The 26,078-nt window shown below is 45.1% G+C and overlaps 2 protein-coding genes and 1 pseudogene across 2 annotated transcripts; 1 reads left to right on the top strand and 2 right to left on the bottom strand.

Annotated features, from left to right (window-relative positions):
- Positions 1-392: 392 nt before the first annotated feature.
- On the bottom strand, positions 393-1,094 carry LOC136191396 (uncharacterized). Its single transcript, XM_065979722.1, has one exon. It carries the CDS (start codon positions 1,092-1,094, stop codon positions 393-395), a length of 702 nt encoding a protein of 233 aa, XP_065835794.1.
- Positions 1,095-1,479: 385 nt separating this feature from the next.
- On the bottom strand, positions 1,480-2,610 carry LOC136191395 (zinc finger MYM-type protein 1-like). Its single transcript, XM_065979721.1, has one exon. The coding sequence runs from the start codon at positions 2,608-2,610 to the stop codon at positions 1,480-1,482; it is 1,131 nt and encodes a 376-aa protein (XP_065835793.1).
- Positions 2,611-12,056: 9,446 nt separating this feature from the next.
- Positions 12,057-14,106, top strand: LOC136191393 (uncharacterized; annotated as a pseudogene).
- The last annotated feature ends 11,972 nt before the right edge of the window (positions 14,107-26,078 follow it).

Below are 26,078 nucleotides of genomic sequence, written 5' to 3'. Positions count from 1 at the left end.
GAAACCGAATTCCGGTGCGTATACGCAGAGCTAGCCTGCTTTCAGACTCTTTCTCGCTTTCCCGGATGCTCCTCTCAAGCGAGAAAGGGTCTGGCCTGGTAGCGCCCTATAATTTCCTGTCCCTAGGGACACGAACTGCTATAAATAGCCCCAGTGGTGACGTTGCGTGAGGCACTCTCCTACTCGCGCACACCTGTGCAATGGACGTAGTAAATAAGAGAACTCTTTACGAAAGATCGCGACATGAAGCGGAATTCTCGTAAACCTTCAGGGTTTTATACAGAGGGTGGGTACCCTGGGAATATTCCCACCCTAGAACTTTTCTTCCCACCCTAAAAAATCCGACAATAATTGATATTATTAGTAATAAACGTGAGCGCTAATGATCTAATCTACAAAAGGATTCGCCTATTGCTTTTCTTAAATATGTCTAAAACTTGCTCAAATTTAACATCTTTTAAATCCGGTCCTTCTATGCTTATTCTCATGAGTCTTTTAAGATTGTCATCAGTCAAGCGGCTTCGCAGACGCGTCTTGATTAGCTTCATTTTGCTAAACGATCTCTCTACAGTCGCGGTTGAAACGGGAAGGGATAGGATAATCTCTAACAGTTTGAAACACTCGGGAAATATACTTCTATACGCTTCGCAGCCAAACATAGCCGATGCCAGCTGAATCATTGAAGGGTTAGGGGTTTCTTTTTCCATTTTTTTCTTTTCCTGTACCAGAGCTTTTGCAAACATGTGCCATTCTTCCAGCAAGGTTTCTTTGCAAATTAACGCTTTGGAGACAAATCGGGTGCTTTGGAATTCTATTTCAGCATCTTCTCCGTAGAAAGACGCTAGTACACCAATTTTCTCTTCACCGTACCCGCGGACTCTGTCTATTGGTGGCAGCTTCAAAGGATGGAATACTGAACTTGCCACCAATAGGCTCACGGTTTCGTCCGAAAATCTCTTTTTAATGTTCGAAATTAACTTCGAGATGTACGGAGCGGCAATCTTATCACTGAACTGTTCGGCACTAATCACAGCTGACGTAAATCCGAATTTATCTGCTATAGTTATTCCGTGTTCCTCCCGAAGCGAGGTCATTGCCTCTTTCGATTTCGTAATCCAGACAGAATCTTCATCTTTAGCGGACCTCAGTTCTTCGTAAATATTACTTAGAAAATCAGGAAGCCTTGTAAAGTCAGCATTTGAAGCTTGCATAAACAGGTTTAGTTTAGTCACTATGCTGAGAACGTGGGACAACATGATCACACTCATTATTCCCACAGTGCTTGAAAGAAGGGTAACTACCCCAAAGGCTTCGTTGTCTCCATTGGATTCGTATAGTTGTTGAAGTGTAATAATGAGGGAGGGCAGATCTTTGAAAATGGCTTTGATGCAACGCTCGTGAGACAGCCACCTCGTGTCGCTAGGTTTTACAACTTTAAGCTGAGGCAAGTTAAGAACTGATGAAACCTCTTTAAGGGCTTCAGCTTTTCTGGGAGAGTAATAGAACAATTTCCACAAATTTGACATCATTCCGAATACTTTTTTTTATTTCGGGATTACTCGCCGCTGCTTGTACACTTGCAAGCTGCAGCCTGTGACACGAGCAGTGAACGTAGAGGGCATGAGCAGCCCGAGTTCTAATTCTTTTACCAACTCCTGTCTTTGTTCCGGAAAACGTTGCAGCCCTGTCATATCCTTGGCCTACAAGCTTCTCAAAGTCAAGGCCTGTTGTCTCTATAAAGTCCGTAAGTGCTTTGGCCAAAGTTTCTGCATTAGTTGCTTTGACGTGAATGACATCCAAAAAGTGCTCTTCAGGCTTTCCGTCTACGAGCCATCGGCAGCACACAGAAAGCTCCTCCTGACAGGTAATGTCTTGCGATTCGTCAGCTAAAATGGAAAAGTAAGAGCTCTTCCTGATACTGCTGTGCAAGCCATTCAAAATCCAATCATCAATAGCTTTAATCATATTCGTACAGGAGAACGAAGACGTGTACTGTGCATTTCCTGCCCCACTTTCAACATGCTGCTTCAGAGTGTCATCACCATTTTCAATTTGAAGACCTACTAAATCAGTGAATGTAGTGGGGTGGGGGAAGTGCTCTTTTGCCATAAAGTACACCGAACGAAGAAGCTTCAAAATAATGGAACGGTTTTTCAGCCGTTTTTCCTCTTGTGCTTTTCTCACCCCAGCCAGCTGCATGCCGAACACTGTACGACCTGAAGCAGCGTGTTGAGATGCAACAACAGCATCTTTGTGCCACTGAGAGCTGTTGTGCTGTTTCAACATTTCTGCTCCATGATTCCAGTTTCTAATGCCTCTAACTGTCCAAGCTCCCTTAGCTGAAGAAGGTGGTTGACCATGTGTTCGGCAAATAGAGCAAAACATTCCTTCATCAGACGACTCGCACAGCAGCCAGTCGTACGTCTCCTTCCATTTTGGTCGAAAAGAAAGTCCAGCCTTGTACGATTTTGCTTTCCGCCGCCTCTTTGCCTCCTTAGACTCCGTTGTGAGAGCGGTTGAAGAGTCTTGCACATCCGTTTCATCGTCGCTGCTAATCGTGTAGCTGTTCTCGGTAAGGCTGTCGTCAGAGTAAAAGAAACGCTTTGCCATCCTGTTTTAATCCGGGTGTCAGTTGGAGTAAAGTACGCTAACTAATGCGACCCTAAACTGCTTTTGTAAACGCTTCTCAAAGGCAGGAGCTTCAAAGAACGACCAGAAAAAGGACAGAAAGAGAGCAATGGAAAAGGCAACGTGCTAAAAAAGCATCGCTGCAAGGTCAAAATTTAGCGGAAAACAGTGCTTTGAGTGGGCGTGGTTTCTAGACATTTTTCCGCGGCGCAAAGCGCCGCGGGATAAAAATCTTCCCACCCTACTCAAAAATCCTGTATAAAACCCTGACCTCTCTTCGTTGTGATGCCACTGCGACTAAGTGCGCGAATGAATCAAAGCCGTTTCAATATTCGATCGAAGCCTACGTACAGCACTTATTCGCAGTTGATAGAGGCTAACCAGAATTCCGTTTCATGTCGCGATCTTTGGTGAAGAGTTCTCTTATTTACTACGTCCATTGCGCAGGTGTGCGCCAGTAGGAGAGTGCGTCACGCAACGTCACCACTGAGGCTATTTATAGCAGTTCCTGTCCCTAGGGACAGGAAATTAGGGTGGTACCAGCCCAGACCCTTTCTCGCTTGAGAGGAGCATCCGGGAAAGCGAGAAAGGGTCTGAGACGAGGCTAACGCAGAGCCGTACAGTTGATTTCAAGTTGCTTGAGACTGAGCGAAGGCTAGAAGAACCGGAAGTGTGTTTACGAGCGCGCGTTATCTAAAATGGCGAACCAAACTACTCGTTTCGTTTTAGTGCCCAGCACCGCCACGTTTGGTGCGAAAGATTGTCCACAGGGTATCTTGCGCCCCGTTTCGCTCAGTGTTCGCTCAGGAGACGTTGATGGAGCTTCGGCGTCGATGGCAAGGATCGCAGGACAGGCTCAACTGCCAGCAACGTACGGCATTAGAGTCAAAATATTTCGCCAAGGCAGTCGCAGTAGCAAAACTTACGCTTTTCGGAAGTTCGATCCTAATGGAGTGAAGAGCGTCACCGACCTTGAAAGTATCTTGAAGAAAGAGTTTGAGTCGGAAATTGGGACAATCAATAGCTCCTGTTCTGAAATTGGCTACATGAGAGGAGGAACGAAGGTCAGTTTTCGAGACCGGGAGGATTTGTTGCAGGTGCTAAACAACCTTCGAGAAGGCAGCGATCTAACGCTGTGGATTAGCGTTACTTCACGTCAGGCTGAGGACGATGAAAGTCACGACAGCGATGAAGATTCAATTGCAACAAAAGGAAAAGAAAAAAAGAGACGCCGGCTGGACCCAAATGCATCAAAGGATAATCGAATCCATAAGCTAATGCAGCAGCTGCGCGACATTCATGGAAATAAGTATGCATCTGTTCAATATAGACTTTGGGCGGAAATGTCAGATATTGGTTCACATGATTCGTTGAGCGAGCCACCAAACGTACCAATGTTTAGTGGTGAAAGGAAAACACGTGCTTCGCATAAGAAGGAATCTCTCACTGTCTCTGACATTGGCACGGCTATTGCTTCCGTTATTTCTGGTGCCAACTCGATCAACCATGCATCAGCCGTTGCGACCTCGGCCCTATGTCCTTCTCAAAAAGCTGAAGTTCGAGGAAGGTACATAAGCCAAATGAAAGATTTGCACAGCCTTTTGCAGCTTGGCGCTATTAGCCAAGATGAGTACGACTCGCAGAAAAAGAAAATACTTGGAACTTTGGATGATCTCTAAAGTTTGAACTTTAAGCAGTAAGTATTTTTGTTTTGCAAAGTTTGCTAATTAGGTTTGTTTTTTTCTGAAGTTTGAACAGTTTCTCTGCGTTCTGAAACGGTTTCTTTGACTTTAAACATTCTTGACTTGTTTATTTAATTGATAAAGCTAAGGATATCCAGCATGACTAATGTAATTAGCACAGTCAGCAATCTTCACGGTATTGAATGCTGCAGCAACGGCTTCTCGCTCTGATATCTCGTCTGGAACGTTTTCATTGTCTCTTTTAATAGCGTACTTTACTTTGGAGAAGACTTCTTCAATTGGGTTCAGGTCGGGGCTATACGGCGGTAGAAAACGAATTACGACGCCCACTCCTTCAAGCAAATCGATCACTTCGGGTACGTGGTGAATGGATGCGTTGTCCATTATAATCACGCTGTTGGGGTTAGAACCATTGAATGGCAGCAGATGTGGCAGCAGCGCCCGCCTGAGAAATAAAGCAAAGGTTTTTCCAGTTACACTGTCATCGAAGAGTTCGAAATCAATAATTTCTTGGGCAGACATTGCAGCTATCGCGTTGATTCTTTTTCCTCTTGTTAGATTTTGTGTTTCTATGGCAGGCAACCCTGCTATTGAATATCCGAATCGCCTCCTAGAATCTCTGCAGTCAAACCCCATTTCATCAATAAAAATGAACATGTTGCGCTTGTACACGCCTCCATCAAGCATAGTCGTAGCTCGGAAATTCTCCCGTAATTCCTCGGACCTTTGCTTGGCCACTCGCTTGATTTTCTTCCGAGTCAAACCCAGCCGTCGAATTGTTCTACCAATTGTGGCCACACTTGTTTGCCTACCCGTATGATCTCGAACGGCTTCCTGTAGTTCGCTCAGGTAGGTGCTCGGTTTTTTCAGACAAGTTTGCAGGAGGAAAAAACGTTAATGCTGATGAAGGCTTTGCTTTGGTCCTCGTCTTTGCAGCCAATGTCGCACGTCGCCCGTTCTTGAAAGGAGGCGAATGTACCTCCAAATCGATGCCTTACTAATGTACAGTTGTTCCGATATGCTTTCGACGGTTTTTCTTTGATGCAGATACATCCAAACAGCACGCCAGCGAAGTTCTTGAGGAAGTGGACGCGGCATCACGTTTGAAAAGCACGGTTACGCTGATTCGTGTTTCCCTACGCATGCGCAGTATAGCCCACATCCGGTTCTGCTGACTTCGCTTCACTCTCAAGCAACTTGAAATCAACTGTATATAGAGAGAGAAGTGACACGAGCTTTCAATCACGTGATCGTCACGTGATCATTAGGGACGCCATTTTGTATCCAACACTCCTATCAATAGCGCAACGTTTATATTATTCTAAGTGAATCTGTACTTAGTTTACAAACAAAAAGTCTTTGAATCAATGCGCTCTACTGTCTCACGTAGTTGTAGCGCGTCTTTTCCCTCCGTTTGAGACTAACCTTCATGCACATTTTTGCCGGATGGATCCTATCCGGCTTCTAACACCTTTTTTCGTACAAACGGGCGTAAATATTGCTTAAAAATGCTTAAACGGTAGAAATGATTTCAGAGTTTTTTTGTTACTATTATAGCATGATTTAAATGAAGCTAGCATTACCTATTCAACAAGTAGATCAAGAATGGCAGAATTTTGATTTTTTGGCTTTGCCAAGTGTGTAAAATGACGCCGTTCCAGAACTGGGAAAATCAAAAGTCAGGCAAAGCAAACGTATTGTTGAGTAGCGCACGCTAGATTAATCTAAATCATGCTATAATAGTAGCATAAAACTCAAATCATTTCCGACCGTTTAAACTAAGCATTAAATAGCATTTATAAGCGATGTGTAGGCCCTCTTTTCCCTCCGTTTGAGACTAACCTTCATGCACATTTTTGCCGGATGGATCCTATCCGGCTTCTAACACCTTTTTTCGTACAAACGGGCGTAAATATTGCTTAAAAATGCTTAAACGGTAGAAATGATTTCAGAGTTTTTTTGTTACTATTATAGCATGATTTAAATGAAGCTAGCATTACCTATTCAACAAGTAGATCAAGAATGGCAGAATTTTGATTTTTTGGCTTTGCCAAGTGTGTAAAATGACGCCGTTCCAGAACTGGGAAAATCAAAAGTCAGGCAAAGCAAACGTATTGTTGAGTAGCGCACGCTAGATTAATCTAAATCATGCTATAATAGTAGCATAAAACTCAAATCATTTCCGACCGTTTAAACTAAGCATTAAATAGCATTTATAAGCGATGTGTAGGCCCGTCTGTACGAAAAAAGGTATTGGAAGCCGGGGAAGGATCCATCCGGCAGAAGTGTGCATGACGGTTAGTCTCAAACAAAGGCACAGTGCGGAGTGAAATTACGAAGGACAGCACCGATTCAGAGACTTTTTGAAAACTAAGTACAGATTCACTTACTAAGTTAGAAGAATATAAACGTTGTGTTCTTGCTAGGAGAGTTAGACACAAAATGGCGTTAATGTCCGGGGTTGTCACTGCTCTCTCTATATACGGCTCTGCGTATGCGGTTCAAGAGTTTTATTGGATTTTGAAAAGTTATTGGCTATTGTTGTGCTAGAATCGGAGACGAGACCTGAAGCACAAGGAAGAGGAAAAAGGGGCTCACCTGCACGAAGGTGTCCGGAAACGGCTACCGCAGGAAAGATTTCATGAAAAGAAGGCTCGAGTTTACCACGATCGCAATATTTCACGATGACATCAGATAAGACGTAAAACGTTCAACTTTATTTTTGGAAAAATTTGTTTGTTTTTGAAAGGTGTAAAGTCCCTGAAAAGTCCGTCAAAGTGATCGACGAAGAGAGGGACTGATTTTCCGCGCGGGGTAGACCTATTAAGCCCGATAGCGTTAGAAAGAGCCGTTCAAAACTTGCAATCCACACTGGTATCGTTTTTGATTGGCTGCTTCATGCGAAACCGAATTCCGGTGCGTATACGGTAAAGAATTTCTGTGGATTTTGAACAGTTATATTTGCACTAGAATCGAAGACGAGACCTGAAGCACAAGGAAGGTCAAGGCATTAGCGACAGTACTGCTCAGTATCTATCAAAAAGTAGGGGCGTAATATAATGCATGATGAGGGGTCCACAGCAGTACCTGTGCTGCAACTAACCGTATTTTGGAGTACGATGTCAAGTGGATGCGCTCATGCGTAATCTTTGGCAACAGAGACAATCCAGCTGTCAGCATTTTTTGCTCTCTATCATGCAACTCTGTAATGTGACTCCACGTCATATACTTGCCATGAATCTAAAATTCTCATTTCCTAATAAACCAAAAATTACTTCCACTCCTACCATCATAGTATTAGGATGAGAGTGCAAAAGACAGTTTCTGGTTGTCTTTACTAAATGCGGAACATCAGAGAAAAGGTACAACTAACGTTGATCTTGGCTGTAGCGGTTTACAACGCGATATGTTGGGACCTCGTCTTCTGCTTTATACCATTGCATCCGAAAAATGTTTGATGCGCCGCCGTTGCACGTGACCACAATGACGCTAAACCCGCATGCTTATTATTTCTAGTATCCTGATGGGCCCAATAAAAGCTAAGTGAATGAAGAGCTTGGTGCTGCGTTGCATGCTCTCTTCCCTACCTATAGAAAGTTTTTTAGTCTCTTAATAAGAACCTGAGTTTGGTTGAGTTTATTAAGAACCTAAGTTTGGTTGAGTTTGACAGTAAGAACCTAAGGGCAAGTTCAAATCTCAGTGATTGAAGAACTTAGTGCTGCGTTGCATGCTGGGAGCTGAATGTAGATCAAATTCGGTAGCCTTACAGAGGGAGCTAGATCAGACAAAGCAGCGGCTTGCTACCCTGGAAGAGGAGAACAGGAGACTGCAAGCTCATGGTAACCAAGCACAAATGATGTTAATTAAATACCAAACCCTCAAAATAATTTGGCAGACTTCCGACGTTTGTCCGTTCTTTTAAAAGGCCCTCTACCTTCACCACGTTTTAAATCATGGACCTCGGCTGTATAGTGGTGATGAGATGAAGACCTTCTGCGAAGCCCATGCGCCAGGGTTGTTTGATCTCCTCGAAAAGGTCATATCGAGCGTTTATTCGAGCACGTTGGATCAAGACGGACGGGCACGTCAACGTGTTGTGAGCGAAGTCTATAGGCTGGCCTAACTAAACAATCAAGTAATTTATTGATAATAGTACTTCCGTATAATAATTAACCTGATACTGTACTGTAGCACATCACCACTTTTGTAAATGATTTCGGCCTTCACCTCTCTCTCTCCGGATGCTCGGACGCAGTATTGGAGTGTGGGCGCGCGGTTGGAGTGTGCGGACATCCGCAAACGGTGCGCAGATTTAGAAAAGTCCTTGCAAGCGATAGCAAAGGCCTTACCAATACCTTCATTGAGAGAGCTAAAAGCAATGTGGTCATTTTGGTCATCGGCGACTTCAACTCGGTTCAATCCATTGCGCGTCCTACCTCATCGGAGACATCGACTGCGATCCATATGGCCACATGCTTCATTGACGTCCACGAGTCGATTACATCGCTTCTACTTCCAGGAACATCTCCACACTATCACCCTTCCGATGACGTCTGCAAAGGGGCCGTGAACATAAGGCGAGTACTGGACCATTTTACGGAGTTCTTGAATCGTCAGAATGGAAGGACGTGGTGTTCGTTTCTTCCTCGGTCGTTCCAAGATTTGAATATCTCTGACATTCAACAGACGCTTCTTGATCTTAAATAAAGTCATAAAAATTGAATTTTATATAAAAAATAATCTAACTTATTAAGGTGTTACTCAACACCCAATCAATGCGACCTTGACCTTCTTTCCACCACTAGACTAATAGATGAAATTGAGCGGGTAGGCATGACTAGTGTCCTTGCTTAGGTAACAAATGCTTCTAAATAATCTCAAATCCACAAGTGAGTATAGCTATAACTGTCATTACCAATGTCATTGAAATGCATCCATCTTCGAAACTGTTCAAATAATTGTTATGATTAAATAAAAAGTAATCGCCTATCTTTAATTAAGGTATCTGGAATGCCATGCTCTCCCTTCTACAGGAGATTCCCCTAGGTTTTTCTTTCAAAAAACTCATTGCTCAGGTATAGTCTCCTCTTATGACTGCACAGCTTTCCCTCAATCCGAGATATGATCTGTAGGACGAAAATGACAAATTCGTTTTGCTTCTCCCTTTTTTAGGCCGATTTTATTTTCCTGAACGCCGTTGAAAATCTTTTTACGCTGTACCACCGTATCATTAAAGGTAAATTATAATATTAAAATTTTCATAATTATGTACTAATTATTTATCTGAAAATGTCCTAAGGTTTATACAAATAACTGTGTGGGCAACGAAAAAACCTCCCAAAGAAGCCTCGCACTCAAAAAATGAATACGATGCTGGCGGCGTTGATTGGGGGATGGCTCCTAGTTCGAGAGAAGATTCTAAACCTTCACGCGTCTGCAAAGATCTGGAATACCTCAATCTACGATACTCATTCTACGATATCTGCTCGACGATATCGCATCTCTTATCTTCTATTCTGCGATTCACAGAGGAAGTCGCTTTCAGTTGTGGCAAGACTCAATGGCTCATATTGCAATTATGTTTATAATCCAGCAGAGGCATCACTATAATCGAGCAATGATTTCAACAATCAGTGACTGCCTTCACTACGAAATCGCGATACCCCAGTGGCAGGCCATCTTGACCAGCTACCTCAACATTTTCAGCGAAAAGAAGATAGAAGTTTTTAAGTCTCTCCTACGAAGCCAATGTCCATCATGGTCGAATGCGGAGCAAATTCGGACACGTCATAAATGCGAGAAAGTTCAAAGCCGATTTCGCTCTGAATTTTCTGAGTTCTTTTAAGGGAAAAGAAAATCGTCAAAACGTCACATATTTAGCAGACAAGACGGTCGAATACCTCACAAAGACATTCGCTACCCTATACCGAAACATTGGGCAGTCTAGCGAGATTTAAGCAGAAAAAAAGGAAAAATTTTAAGCTAAATACGCTTAAATGTACCGTCGACCAACGATGTCTGCCACTAGGGTTTTCCACAAAGAAGCCGCCTTCTGTGCGACTCTGAGTGCTGCGACTCCGACAGCGACACTGCAAAAGTGCTCAGCTATGGGCACTCATTTCATAATAGCTGCATGGCCTCACCTTCATGCAATATCTGCGAAGCGTTTCTGCTTGAATCGACAAAGGATCTCGGAAAGAAGTTTTCGACGAGTCTCCGTACGCGTGGGCAACACGACGAAGACGAAGAAGAGCGGAAAGCACAGGATAACGATCCCGACGACGACCTAGAGGAAGAAGCCCACTACTACTTCTCGAATGATTTCATCGATCACTTATCAGCAGAACTGGAGGGCTTGCCATCTGCTGCTACGAGACCCAAATTCAGGTCTGCAGTGCACAAGGCTCGACAGACAGACCATTATTATGCATAAACGGCTACACTCTGCAAGCAGTTGGTGTTAAAAAAAACAAAATTGATCAAAGTGTTAGGTGCTTGCCACAAACGTCGTTGACCGAGTTTAGCCGGACCTATGTAGTGTTCTCTGAGAGTAGAAGTATTTTTGTAAACAACGACAACAGCTTCCAAACCTTTCCGAAGTCGAACAAAGTAGCAGTAAAAATCACCTGCAGGAAGGAAGAAACCCCAGTAAACCTAGATTTACCAAAAAAAGACGCATGCTATCTAATACGCTTGTGAAAAGACAGGCTGAAACAGAGGCTATGCAGCTAAGAAAACGGCGTAGATAACCTTCCGTAACTCTTTAGCATCCAGGACATGCGCAGTGGAAGTCCGTCTTTCTGTTGGCGATGGTTAAGGGGTCTCCCTGAAAAGCAGCCTAACGCCTAACGCCTGAACCCAAACCCTTTCCACTAACCCTAACCCTTACCCTACCCGCTAACCCTTGAGGTCGATCGCCTTGTGATGCCGGACGCGCTGACCAGCTAGAAGGTTACGCTTTTTTTACAACTCTGGAATTTGCAGATCTCAGCGCAGTCATCTCACCATCAATCGAAAATATTCCAACCAATCTGCAGGGGATCGACCTACAGTGCTGTCGTCTGGTTTTCAAAGATATCATCGCGGATCCAACAAATGTCGACCCGCGGAAGCTGCTTTATCTTTTGCCTCGTCTGATCCTTCAGCCATCACAAGCGGAGGGGTCGGACGAATTCGACCTCGATCGAAAGGCGCGGATCCGTCTCTTTCTTGAGAAGAAATGGGGCACTCTTTTCGACTCCTCTCCTCGCTGAGCTGTCATCGTCGCCGGACCGCAACATCGGCGATGAGGAAGCGTCCATTGGTGTGACTTCGTCCTCCCTGAATGCGGCGGTCGAAAAGAAGGTCCGTCACGGTGAAATTTCTCGTGCGGGCCATCTTCTCACTAGCAACGGTCTTGCCTCGCCTTCCGACGAAACTTTCCACAAGCTGAAGCAGAAACATCCGCCTTCTTCGCTTCCGACAATACCCCGCACTCCCGAGGATGTCACTCCACTGCAGGCGTCATTTCAGACGCTCCGTCAAGTGCTCCGAGACAGTCCTCGCCGATCAGGGGGAGGATGCGACGGTTGGCGGTTCGAACACCTTCGTCTACTACTTGAAGATCACGAGCTCCTCCTTAGCTTCTTGACGGTTTGCAATCTGTTTCTGGCGCGCGCGATACCGGTGGATGCAGCCACGGCCTTCTCTGGCGCTCGCTTGATTGCCTGAGCAAAGGTCAGTCGGATGTCCGTTCGATCGCCATCGGCAATGTTTTCCGTCGGACAGTGGCTAAGCTCGCTTGCTCGTTACTTCGTGATCGCTTCGGGTCGTACTTCTCTCCGTTCCAGTTTGGTGTCTCTACTCCCGTTGGATCAGAGAGGGTGGTACATCTTCTGCAGTTGGCTTTGTCTCAACATCCGGACTGGGTCCTACTCAAGACAGATACTTGTAACGCCTTTAATTCCATCTCTCGTCAGCGTTGTGTGGATCTTGTGAGTGCTGACTTTCCAACTCTACAGGCTTTTGTCGCTGCCTGCTACGCCGTTCCTTCTTTGTTGGTGCTCCTTCATGAGGACGGTTTGCGATGCATCCGGTCGGAGGAAGGAGTGCAGCAGGGAGACCCTCTGGGCCCTTTCCTGTTTTCTCTGGCGTTGCAATCGTGCCTAGTGGAGGCTCAGGCGGCAGTTGGTAGCGGTTTCGTCATCAGTTACCTGGGCGACGCGATCATCGCTGGCCCTGTTGACTCAGTCGTCTCTTCTTTCACTGTCCTTCGGCAGTGCATGCAGGAAGTGGGTTTGATCATCAGACCGGATAAATGCGAGGCGCTCTCTCTACAAGCTGACGCGTCGTGGCCGCTTTATGACATTGTCTTTACTACGTCAGGGATGTCGGTGCTAGGTTGTCCGATCGGCTCCAATACCTACCTGGCGGAGGAGTGCGAACGCATTGTCGCGAAGGAAAACACTTTTCTCGAGCGGCTCTGCGGCCTTCGCAGCATGCAATCCGCATTACTTCTTCGCTACTGCGGTACGAGACGGATCAACCATCTTTTACGGGCCATTCCACTATCAATCATCCAACCGGCGGTGCAACAGCACGACTCCAACATTCGTTCCTGTTTTTGTTCCATCATCGGCTGCCAGTTGGATGACACCCGCATACACCAGTTACATCTCCGGCTCTCCCAGAGAGGCCTAGGTTTGCTATTAGCGGAACGCGCATCTCCTTGCGCCTTTCTGGGCGCTTGGGTGGCAACCTTGGCTTCCTTGCCGCAACGGCTGGAAAAATTTCCATCACCTCTCGACATCTCCGTCAATCCGTCTAACGACCTCTACTGCGGCCACGTCTTCCAAACGTTTTCCGGCTTATTACAATCTCTTCCCGCAGTCTCGGAACTTTAACCATCCATCGATTCTCTTCCGTACAAGCATGTCAAGCTTTAACGGACTCTCTCTCGATTCATTAATGGTTGATGCTGCGCACGACTTCTTGCTTCCGGCTTTTGATCGTCCCTGTCAAGCTCGGACGCGGAGTGCGGCAGGTCCGGACGCGGGGGGCATGGTTGGATGCCATCCCGGCCTCGAGACATCTGTCCTTCACAAATGCAGAATTTCAATCGGCAGTGTCTATCCGGCTAGGTTTGCCCATCCCCGTGCTTCGTCGTCTGCCCCGTTGCACCTGCTCCACTGATTGGGATCCAGAGGGCTACCATGCCCTCACCTGCCGGAAGGACGGAGGACAAACTCGCCGCCACGACAAGATACAACACACGTGGCTTGCTCTACTCCGCTCTGTCAACCTCCACTGTGAGCTTGAGCGTGAAGGCGAGTTCAGCGACTTCAAGCGCCCTGACCTCAGCGTATACGACTATCACGACGGCAAGAAGCTCCTTCTCGACGTTTCAATCATCAACCCTCAACGTCTGGGATGCCTTCCACAGAGCCATTATACTAACGGCACAGCGGCTCTTCAACGTGACAACGAGAAGCGTCTCAAGTATCAGGGCGAGGCAACGTCACTTGTCTTTCTTTTCGAGCCCCTTACGTTTGAAGTCTTCGGCCGCTGGAGTCCTGTCGCCGTCGAATTCTTCAAAAAGATCGTCCGACGCCCTTCTCTTAAATTCCTTGATGATCGTCCGGCTGCGTCTCGTTACTGGCGTCGTCGTCTGGCTGTCTGCTTGCAACGAATGAATTCTCAAATCATTCTCCGAAAGGTGGCATCGTTGGTGCCGGGGTGCGCTCTAAGCGATCGCCTTGGCCCTCATGATACTGATATTGGGTTCTTCACTCGTTAACTGTGTAATCCCTCTTTCCCTTCTTGCTCCCTGTCCCTTAATTTTCCCCTCCCTCCCCCTGTCTGGTTTATTTTTCTTCTTTCTGCTTGATATTCTTTTGTGTGTTATTAATTACAACCCTTGATATACTCGACATTATTCAGAAGGTTCTGCGAAGAAGGGTAATATCTTAGGCAATGGCTTCAATCGGACTTATATGACGCCTCTCCTCTAGGGTCAACAAATTTTGAGAGTAGACGGAAAAATCCAAGTATCGCGTCTGATTTACGCTATTGCGTTTTACGTCTATCGACGAAGGTGGGCGGTATTATTAAGACAATTTTGAGTGATGTTGTCAATAACCATATAATAATAAAAAACATGTAAAAGAAGAAAATTCTAAGATAATGTTCCACCTTTGTAAATGGCTAGCTAAATTTACCAAACAGCGGCATAAAAAAACGCGATTTTTTGCGCAAAGTCGTAAACGAAGTTTGTACTTATTAGTAAACATGCAAAGTAACTAGAAATGCGCTAAACAAGCGTTCTTGCACAGAAAACCACCAAATAATTGCGTTTTCTGTGGGCGTGTTGGAATACTATGACGCGCTAACTAAGTCAGCGAGAAACGTTTCATGTCGAAAAGGGTTTTTAATTAACAGACAGACAAGCTTGCTTTGGAAGTGAAAAATGTTTTCGAAACCCGATATTTGCATTCACTTCTTAAAAATTGACTGAAAAGGCCAAAAAAGAGCAAAAGCGAGCCTATTTGAAAAATAAGCATGCGTATGAGGACGCCATTTTTGATTATCGAAATACTGTCCCTTTATAAAAGCAATGTATATAAAAGGCTTAACCCTTCTCCCTGTAACGTCGCCTTAAATGGCCCCCTAATAGCACCCCTAAATTCCTCTTTACAAAATCACCATCTGGACAAAAACATGTGCAATGAGCTTCAGATAGATGTTAGAGCAACAACAACAGCGAAAAAACAAAAACCCAAGAAAATTTTTTTCGTTCTGTAGTGCTCTTCTTTATTTTCTATTTACAGTGCAGGTTAAAATCGTTTTATTATGTGCGAAAATTAACAATCTTTACCTTAAGTGCCAGTCTTGAAAGTAAGGGACAAGGCAAGAGTGATATTCGCACTGTTTGCAGGTATAGCGAGTGCGTTTGTTGCACTTACTGCTAAAGCAGATTCCTCTGTCTTTGGTTTTGCCCCCGTAAAGTGGCCATCTCTGAAACGTCCATCGGTAATTATCGACACTGCCAGGTCTTTGCCTTGCGTCAAATTTCGTAAGGAGATCAAAAGCAAGGGTTTTTCGAAAGCTAATCTGGGACGACTTTTCTCCCGATGTCACAATTTTCAAGATGTGCGCATTGACTGCCGCGGATTCGACGAGGTACCCGAAAATTCGCATGTACCATCTCATTGTCTTCAATGAAAAAGAACAGGTGCGACGATGGTTGTATGCAAGGTCAACGCCGCCCATATATTTATTGCAATAGTCAATTGAAGCAGAGCAAGGGACGTGTGTAATGTCTCCGGTTTTTCTCATCGCTTTACGGTCGTAAATAAATTTTCTGGGCAGATGGTTTTCAAGATTGTCACTGGTTACTTGTATATTGCGAAAATTCCGCCCACGTTCTTGACGATGATCCCCTTGCCGCTGACTTCTTGTCCACCTTTAGGACTTCCTTAGGACTTCCTTAGGAAAACCTTTGCAATTCGAGCGAACAGTTCCAATGCAGAGTGTGTCGCGTTCAAGAAGTTTTGCGCCTAGACGTGGGCTGGTAAAAAAATTATCGAAATATAGATGGTACCCTTGTCCAGGAAAGGTTCGGCCAGTTCCAGCGCCACTCTGTCTCCTAGACCAACGTTTGTGTCGGCGCCTTTTTCTTTGCCTCTGTACACTTGAAAGTCGCACAGATATCCGTTTTTAGAATCGCACCTAAAATAATATTGTTACTGATGGATTGATTATTGAACTGTTTTCACCTACATCGACCAGACTTTTATGCCGTATTTGACAGGCTTTATTAGCATGTATTGTCGGATAGAAATTCGGCCATTGAACGCAATCATCGCTTCGTCTATGTTCACGTTATGACTTGGGCAATACAATTTCTGAAAAAGCTCTTGCATCAAAATAATAAGCGGACGAATTTTTCCCAAGACATCGTAATCATCGTGTTGTCGGTCGTGAATCAGCTTGCTGGGTTTGGGTTAGTGGAGAGGGTTCGGGTTATCGCGAAGAGATGCCAGGAGAGGCCGGATCAAGCCGAACTCGCTCCCCTGGTGAGTGCGCCCGCTTAGCGCCGAGCTGGCTTCCTGTAGTATACGCATTTCTCCGTTTTCTCTTGCGTAGGTGGCGATTACGAACGATAGAGAAAGCTTTTTCGCAGAAAAGCAAATTCCATAACGTTTTTTTTGAAGCGGAACGATTGCGACGCTTCACCGCGGTTCGATACGACGATATTCGGTGCGCCGAGCCCAACTTCGTGGCGAAGAGCGACTCAGATTAAGGATTACGATGCGACGAGCGCGATTGAATGGAAAAAGACCGATCGAAAGCGCGAATAAACGATTACTAGAGATTTCGACGACTGCGCGCGATGACGCCGGCGAGTTCGATCGAATACGATGCGCTTTTCAGTTATTTAATAAGAAGAGAACGACGGAAGGCGCAATGAGGCGATTCGAGCGATTGCGGCAATAGCACGATTGCGGCGGGCCAATTAGTTCGAAGGCGATGCGATTCGGCGGCCGCTTTGGAATGAGATTGAGGGAAAGACAATAAAGAGCGAGACGAGGCGAATTCGATGCAAAGAAATGTATTCACGTGAAGCGGCGAGCGGTTTCGGGCAGACTTCCCTTCTTCAGGCCGTGAATGTACAGGAAAAGAATAAAGAAAAGGAAAAAAAACAGCAAAAAGTGTGTGATAAAAAATGAGAAAAAGAAAGTTCCGACAAGATGGCGGCCATTAAAACGCACGAGGCAGGGCGGGGCTTCTAGATTTTCTGGAACTGACCGTAAAAGGAAATCGACGCCGAGTTAAATGGGATTGACGTGACTGACGCCTATAAAGAGATGATAAGGATGACGCAGACTTGAAATCAGTATGAAATGACGATTAATGATGCCATTTGACAATGTGCGCATGACAAAGTACTCACGCGGCTTGAGCGTGACGCGAATCCGATGACGACATTTGTTATGATTTCAAAAACCAAGAAGAATTGACAAATACGGTCGAACGCGAAGACGAGTAAGAATATCGATCCATTGGACTGTGCGCTAGTGATGCGCCGAAATCGATGACGAAGGCGTTTCGAGCGATGAAAACTGAAGCGATTCGGCGACGAGCGATGGTAAAATACGTTCCAAAACGTTGTAATGAATTCGATTAGGTGACGCGCGCCCTAGTTTGCGCTTTCGAACAAGGACAAATGGAAAAGGAAGACGATAAACGCAGATGATCAATTTCGCTGACGAATTTCGACGAAAACTGACAAGAGAGCGCTTTGAAAGCGATAGACGATGTGATCCAAAATGTTTCCCGAAGCGACGGATGCATTGCGGATCCCAAAAAGAAACAAATGAGGTACATGTATTGACGATTAGAAATCCATGAGAAGATACATTCTTCCTGTTAAGGATGTAATTTGCGGTGAAACTGTGACATGTGGGTACTTTCGGAAGAGAATATGCCGCTGTGCGCCAGTGCAATTGGCCGCACGTGCACTGCTTTGCTAATACGCTGAACAAAATAGCTCAGAACTTGATCAGAATAGACGACCGAGTATCACTACTCCATAAGAAATGTCGCAGCATCGTTGGCTATTTCCATCGAAGCACTAAAGCAAGTGATCAACTGAGGGCGTTTCAAAAACGCAATCATTTGTCTGAGCACAAGCTAGTCACATGACACGCGGTTTCTGGTGTACTCGAAAGTCCCGTAAGCTCCTAAGATCTTAGTAGTAGAGATTAATTCAGATAATCATACACATTGCTGGTATATATGTAGTTAAAATTCGAACCCAGAGTATGACATCGAAGGAAACTAATCTCTTATCCTAGCAACAGCACAAGACAGAAGAACAACTCTTACGTCAGCTCCGAGCAATCCCCAGAACCAGTGACACAACTGTTGGTAGCCCATATGAAGAAAACTCCTAAAAAGTAAAAAATAATATTACTTATTATTAGGTATTGTATTATACTCGTTAGTCGGAGGGCCATCTTTTTCGTCTCCATAAAGTTGGTGATACTGGAAGTAGGCAGTTCGCAAAACATGGATGTACAAGCAGACAGTTGGAAATCCACTGTGCTCAGTAATGCATTGAGGAGGAGGGTCTTCATCGTCTAATCTTATGCCAACTTACGCTATTTCTCTACAGTAGAGAGACTCTGTGCTAGTAGGCATAAGACGGCAATTCCTACAGACACCTACATACAGTACCGATCAAAAGAATTAGGCCACCCTCTATAATATTGATATTTATTTGTTTTCTTCCAAACGCTATATGCTTATAGGGCAAAAACTACTAATAATAACAACCTACGAGCTAGTTCTAGTTTTTAGATTTAATATCGCGTGTGATCGCCCTTGGCTATAATAACGGCAGCAACTCTTTTGGGCATGTTGCCAACAAGCCTTTTTGTGACGTCTGCCGATATCTTTCCCCAAGCATGATAAACCGCTTCTTCTAACTCTTTGACGTTTTTTGGTGAAAAGCTACTTAGTTTATCTTTTAATATCGTCCACAAATGTTCGATGGGGTCATAGATAGAAGAATAGAGGGATTGGAAACTCCCCTTCATCACGTGACCTTTCGTGGACCCAGGGTAGTTACGCTAACGCCAGGATTCGTTTGACTTTTTTGCTCGGATTGCAATGAACACGGTACGATACTCTTGTCTAAACTGCGAGCACAACGATTGGAATTGCATGTAGTCGCGCGTACGCAGGGTTTATTTGGATGTGATCGGCGCCTCTGACTGCGGACGAGTTGGCGACCTCCCGACGCCATTTTCGCCGTTGCTTGTAAACTCAGTGTCTTTGCTATGAACTCACTAACAGCACCGGCGCGTTCTCGCTCGACTAACTTAAAGTGATGGCGAGGAGGCCCTTTTTTAGGAATGCCCGTAGTGCCGCGACTGCGGACAAGTTGCGATATAAGCTGTAGTACGCTCTTTGTGTCTATCTCATTATTCCAATTCCTGAGAAACTGCGATGCACCAAGAGCCCTGTTTTCAGTCAACTCTTTTTATCCTTAGGGCTAAAATGAACCGAAAAATATGAGAATGTGATTTTTGATGTACTAGTTTGGAAAAAGTGCCACCACCAAAGCGATTGCGTCTATGCAGACGTAAGTATTCCCGTCATCGCCCCCGTCAAAGCTCGGCCAAGTCTGATAGTCGCATCCCTTTCTGACCAGAACGACTATAATGTGTAAGAAAGGCCTTTTTTAAAATTGGGAATTTTGACTGGTAAACCTTTAAGCAGAGAGATTCAGCAACAGATTGTGATAGAGATTGGAAAAAGTCTTTGCTTGGCCAAAGCCTAATACTGTCCAAAGTGACTCCCATTGAAACATCTCACACAAGTTCGTCGGAGAATGCAGCTTCGACAGATATGACGACCGTCATCACTCATCGCGTTGTGATTGACAGTTCGGGCATTGCTTCTGTGGCGGTCAAAGACAGAAACATTGATGTGAATTCGGTGTTTGCGGATAGTTCTTTGGACCCAAAGGAAACAAAATATGACAAGTACTCTGCTTTCCTGCAATTCATTGACGAATTGACCCTGTGCCCAGGATGCCCCGAGCCACACTTTGTAGAGATGTGTAAGGGATCGAAAGGAAAGTCCAGAGATCGCTCAGGTAAGGAGATGGGCTACTTACGAAGTCAGTTCTAACAGGAAAAATAAAAGGCAAAAAACGTCGCATTTTCCGTTCAACGGGAGTACGGGCCCCCTCACACGCATAGCTCGCCACGTGTCTGAGTTTGGGTCCATATGTGCTCATGAATATCAAATTATATATATGGTCCCAAAATGGTCTATATAAATAATCCCAACTTATATATACACACACACATATATATATATATATGGTTCCAACTTGGTCTATATATATTATCAAAGATTTTTCTATATATCGAGTCAAACGATATATATACGCGAATAATTGCTATATATTTACACATTTAACAGCAATCACTTTTGTCACCTTTGGCGTTCCATAGTACTCGACGTTGATGTGGCCGTCGAATACTCGAAGGAGAAAATTATTGTAGGAAACAATCTATTCGCTATCGATTTCAACGCCTGGACGCACTTCGATTGTGTGTTCTCCCCTAGCTGGCGATTGTCGTTTGTATTTTAGATACCTTTACTTCCTCTCTGTTTTTGATATGACAAATTTTGGTAAAGCGCAGTCTGTATTATAACGGTCGGCCATCGGCCATATTACGCGCGAGGAACGACTAAGGTCGTCCACTGTTTCTCCAGAACTGACATTTTGGCCGGTCGTTTTCGTACCCGCGAGCACTACATAACGAATACGCATGCGCTCGTGCAAAGCACACTATAAACACGTGCCATTGCAGGTGTAGCACCTCAGTCGCGCCTTCAGTCGTCATAGCTAGCCGTAAGAGTAGCACTGGCGCTTCAAGTAGTTTGACGAAGTCCAAGAAGCAAGTCGCCATCGCAACGTTCAGTAAGTGGAAGAGTCATTTCAAACGCGAGCATCAAACGCTGTCGCGGCTGCGCTGCGATGTCCACTCCGCAGACAAGACGCTCGTGGCTGTGTTGTGGCATGAGAATTGCAAGAAGCACGAGAGTTGTATTGCTGGGCTGAATAAGTTCTCCAAGGCGTGGATAGATGGATCCAGCAACCAGAAAACGAGCAACATAATCGACCATGCTACCAGGGAGCAACACCAAGCGGCGCCACTATCGTTTCTGCCCAATCTGAAAACTGCACTTGTTCTATGACGCCTCTTCGTTCCTATCGCCGAATTTCGTTTTCAACCTGCCGTACGTCGTTCTCGATGACGATCGAATTCCAAGCCAAGCGACACTGACTCAATTTTTCATCTCTTGCCCATTTTTTTGCGCAAGGCGGCTTTTCTCCCGGGAAATTTCGTAACACTTCGCCCGTTACTTCATCTTCTCTCTGCTCCTGCGCCAGTTCTTCCAAATTCCTCGTCGAAGAGAAATGAAGATTACGGACGATCCGAAGCGAAGACGACGTCTAAAAGAGTAAGAATATGTCAAAAACGTTTTGATCCTTTAGATTATGCGCTAGCGATGCGCCGAAACCGACGAGAAATGGCGAAGACGTTTCGAGCGTTGGAATCCGAATCGATTCGGCGACGAACGATGGTAAAATACGTTCCACAACGTTGTAATGGATTCGATTAGGTAAAGCGCGCCAGTGCGAATGACGAAAAATGAAAGAAGACGACGAAAGACCGTTGAATATCGATTTCGCTGACGAATTATGACAAAAACTGACGAGGGAGCGCTTCAAAAGCGACAGACGACGTGATTCGAAATGATTCTCAAAGCGACGGCTAGACTGGGTGCCCGACTAAATCAGATAGTGATTGATGAAGCCACTTGGCGTTCGGGGCAGGGAACACATTACGTCATCGGCATGCGCACACTTATTTTTTAGGACTTAGTCGCAGATGTAGTTGCTCGTGGGTTGAACGCGTGCACGTGAGTGGGATTCCCGTGCGTTTGCAGCCCGCCTTGCCCGCCATGAGTTCTTTCTCTTGCTTGGAGTCCGAATGCTCGTTTTCGGCAACCAGAGTGGCCCAGCTTCGACAGCATTTAGCCGAAGAGCACGGCAAAGCTGAGTACGGCGTTGTAGAGTCGAAAGAGTTCGAGTGTTTTGAACGTGAGCATCAAGACAGCTAGGACTTCTTCTTAAAGGACTTTTTAAACTACCAAGACTGGAAATCGTCGTACGAGATAGACAATCTCACTTGGTTTGTGAAAAGTTGCGGGAAGAAGAGATCTCGATCAGGAAAGTATACGGTCGGGACAATGAGTTGCAATCGTTTTGGTCACGAGAGAAAGAGCAGAGGAACGGGCAAGAGGCAAATGAAATCGCAGGGCACTTCAAAGCTTGGAAATACATGCACCTGTCAATTATCTGTCAATGTCTATGACGCTGGTAACATAAGTGTCAAACTGTACCCTTCTCACTATGGGCACGAGCCCGGACATTTGAGATTAAGTGACAGTGCTAGAAAAGCAGTAGCAACCAAAGTAAAAGTCGGCATACCTGCTAAAAGTCGGCATACCTCCTAAGAGAATCTTGCGCGATGTTCGTAATATCAGCACTTGCGAAGAAGGAGGGATCAAGAGAGTTGATCTACTTACCAGGCAGGACATACGTAATATCAAGCGTGACTTTGGCCTAAAGCAGGAATGTCATTCGGACGACGCTACCAGCACTTTGATCATGACAGAAGATCAATGGAAAGAGAGCGTTATTTTTTCCAAGTATCGAGGTGACGTCGCACCAACCATTGAAGGCCTTCCCAATCTAGACGAAGATGACGTTATGCTGGTAATTCAAACGTCTTTGCAAGCTCAACTGTTTCTTTCGTACGCTGAAAACAAAGCCGTCTGCATGGACGCAACTCACAAAACAAGTGGATACGCATTCCATCTAATTACACTGCTTGTCATAGACCAATTTGGTGAAGGGTTTTCAGTAGCTTGGTGCATCACCAGCAAAGAAGACGAAACAGTTGTGTCACTGTTTCTTGCAGTACTGAAAAAGAGACTTTCCGATGCAAGTCCCTCTCCTAAATGGTTTATATCTGACGACGCCAGTCAATACTATAATGCTTTGGTTCGCGTCTTTGAATCGGATTCGAACGTCCAGCCTAAAAAATTGCTTTGTGGTTGGCATGTTAAAAGAGCGTGGCAAAGTCGTCTAAACTCCGTCAAAGACATAGCCGTTAGAGAGCAAATATATAAGCAACTAGAAGTACTCTCCCAGGAAGCTAACCAGGAAGACTTTCACGATCTCCTAGAGGGCTTCATGACCAGCCTGGCACAAAACAAGTCTGCAAAGGATTTCTCCGAACTACTTCAAAACTCATTATAACGGAAGGCCAGAGACGTGGGCATTATCGTACAGACTCGGAAGTGGCGTCAATACCAATATGTTCGTCGAGGCGTTTCATCGCGTTCTAAAGCATGAATATTTAGACGGAAAAGTCAACAAGCGCGTTGACAATCTTATCTCGACGTTGTTGCAGTTTGCCAAAGATAAGTCGTTTGATTTAATCACAAAATTGCACAAAGGCAAAGCAAAAGGAAGCAGAATTCACGACATTGCCACGCGTCACCGAAACAGCTTCGATATGTCGTTCGACTGCGTTTCTGAATGTGGCGACGGTGTGTGGACTGTGAAGTCATCGAATGCGGAACTTTGCGAAAGTGACAGATGCTATGAAGTTAGGCAAATGCAGAAGTTTTCGTGCTGCCTTCAAATGTGCTCTCCGTGCGGTATTTGCGTTCACGGATTTAGTTGCACTTGCTTGGACTCCACTATTCGCACAATTATCTGCAAGCATATACATTTGGTTTCTCGATTCGTGGAAAGACAAAAAAGCGAAAATGACCAACATTCTTGTAGAGGTGAAGAAGACGGTGGCATTATTACGGAGCAAAGCAATTTTTCCGTTCCTGAGTATATGACTGCCGATGAAATCATGACTGCTCTAAAAGAAGCCGAGCCGCTACGTAAAGAAGAGAGGAAGACGTCTAATTTGGCCGAAAAGTGTCTCCTCATCTTGCATTCTATAGAAGAGAAACTGAAAAATTGCAGGGGCGAGGAAAATTTGCGGAGCTGTTACAGACATTTGAGAAACGCAGAAAATAGTTTGGACATAGAATTTGACGCAGACTTCCCAGAAATTGATGAAGAGACGGCTGCTGAACCGGCAAATAAGAAAATGGCTTTGCAAAGACCCTCAGTCAAGAAACCGTTTTTAAAACGTCTAAAACAAAAAGTTTTATCACAGAAACTGCGACCTCCAAGTGGTGCAGAGCGTTCGACGGTGAAGATGACGCTCGAAGGCTTGTTTCTCACCGACAAAGTGAAATTGAGTGAACGCGATGAAAGTAATTATACTTACCGTAGTTGCATATTTTGTGACAAACTTCGTTCTAGATCTCATGATGCATTTTTGCTCTCATCTCGCTTTTCTACAGCTGAAGAAAACTGGCGAAAGAGTTTCAGTGACCGGTGTTTCATCAATAGACAAATTCCCCGAGAACCTTGCTTGCGACGAAAGTGTGCCACTAAGCAGCCTTGAAAAGTTGTTTACTCCACGGGCTTGGATAACATTTCAAGAAAGGTGATATACGCACACCTACGTACAAGTTTCTGACGGGTAATTAAACTGCTTCTCCATATAGTAAAAGAGATACGCGAGCTGTGGAGATGTCATGCCTGCAAGAAAAGCACGGGTCAGACGGTCATGATACAATGTGAGGGCAAGTGCAAGCAATGGTTTCATATGTTAGTAAAAACACGTTTGAGATTACTTTAAGGTTTGGGAAAGAGCACTTACATTTTTTGTATTAGTGAATGCGAAGGAATCAGAGAAGAAGTCCTGAGCCGAATAACCTACTGGTCATATCGTGCCTGCACTGCCGAATCGCTGAAGAAAAGTCCAAGGGCAGAAGTCATAAGTCTGCTTCGAAAGGCATCGGCTCAGATGACTACTAGTAAAACGAGACGACCAATACAATACTGTACCTTCTAAAAATTTGTTTTGTTCCAGAAAAAAGTGACACGCTTGCCAAAGTCCCTCCGCCAACGAAGAGCATTGACGTTTTCTTAAGAAATCAAGATCGACTTCGATTTCGAGTGATGGGCGACGGCAACTGCTTCTTTCGCGCCTTATCCGTCCAACTAACCGGCAAAGATACCCTGCACAAAAGATTACGATCATTGATCGCGCAAGCTTTAATAACGTTTGGAGAAACGTATGAATACCTATGGGATAGCAGCGATGAAGAGCCCACGTTTGAAAGTTATGCAAAAAGTATGAAAAAATTATCGACGTGGGCATCGCAAGTCGAAATACAAGCTGCTGCCGATCTTTTTAATGTGGAAGTTTACGTCTGCTCTCCTCATTCAGGAACAGAAAGCTACGAGTGGCTGAAATTTTGACCTAAGAACAATTCACTTATTTTTCAACGACTAGACCAATCAATAGAACCATTTGTAAAACTTTTGACTTTTCCACATGGATCACATAGAGCTGGCACACACGACACACACACCCGGATATAGGAACGAGAAGAGATCCTTTTCGCTCCGCTATTCGAGCCGTTCTCCGAAGTTTTTCGCATTCCCGCCGCTGATCGACTTAAAGGTTCAGAATTTCAGGCCGATTGCGGCCTACTGTGGCAGTTTTTGCCGCGTGTTCGTCTCGTCCGTTCGTCGATCGTCTTTCTTTGTGCTGTTCTCCGCTCATTTTGTCGTAAAAAGTTATTTATACGTTGTTCGTCATCTGTTTGCGCTGTTTCGGGTAGCCGAAACGCGTTCTGCACCGGTTTTCGTCATGTTCGTTTTGTTCGTCCGCCATGATGTGCTGAGTCATCTTCATGTAATCGTTCCTGTCACGCGCAGTCTTGAAAAGAGTCTGGGCAGTTCAACAGAAAAGCTGAAGACGCAGTCTGCTGTCGCTCGCAGCCTTCTACCCAATTTTTTGCGGCCTCAGCAGGACTTCGCTCGACGCGAATTTGTTTGTCTGCCAAAAGTCTTCGCAAGTCTTCGGAATTGTTCCCACCCTTGGTCTATTCTGTTGTTCCCGGTGAAATCGTTCTACTCCTTTTTGAAGACGAAGCCTACCTTCGATCGCAGCCTTCAACCCCTTTTTTTGCGTCCCCGGCAGAGCATCGCTTTGAGAGGCAGTGGAATGCTTTCAGTCGGCAAGTTTCTCC

This window comes from Oscarella lobularis, chromosome 9, assembly GCF_947507565.1.
Source record: "Oscarella lobularis chromosome 9, ooOscLobu1.1, whole genome shotgun sequence".
Lineage (NCBI taxonomy): Eukaryota > Metazoa > Porifera > Homoscleromorpha > Homosclerophorida > Oscarellidae > Oscarella > Oscarella lobularis.
The sequence above is the reverse complement of the archived record's forward strand: the minus strand, read 5'-3'. Positions and strand labels throughout refer to the sequence as shown.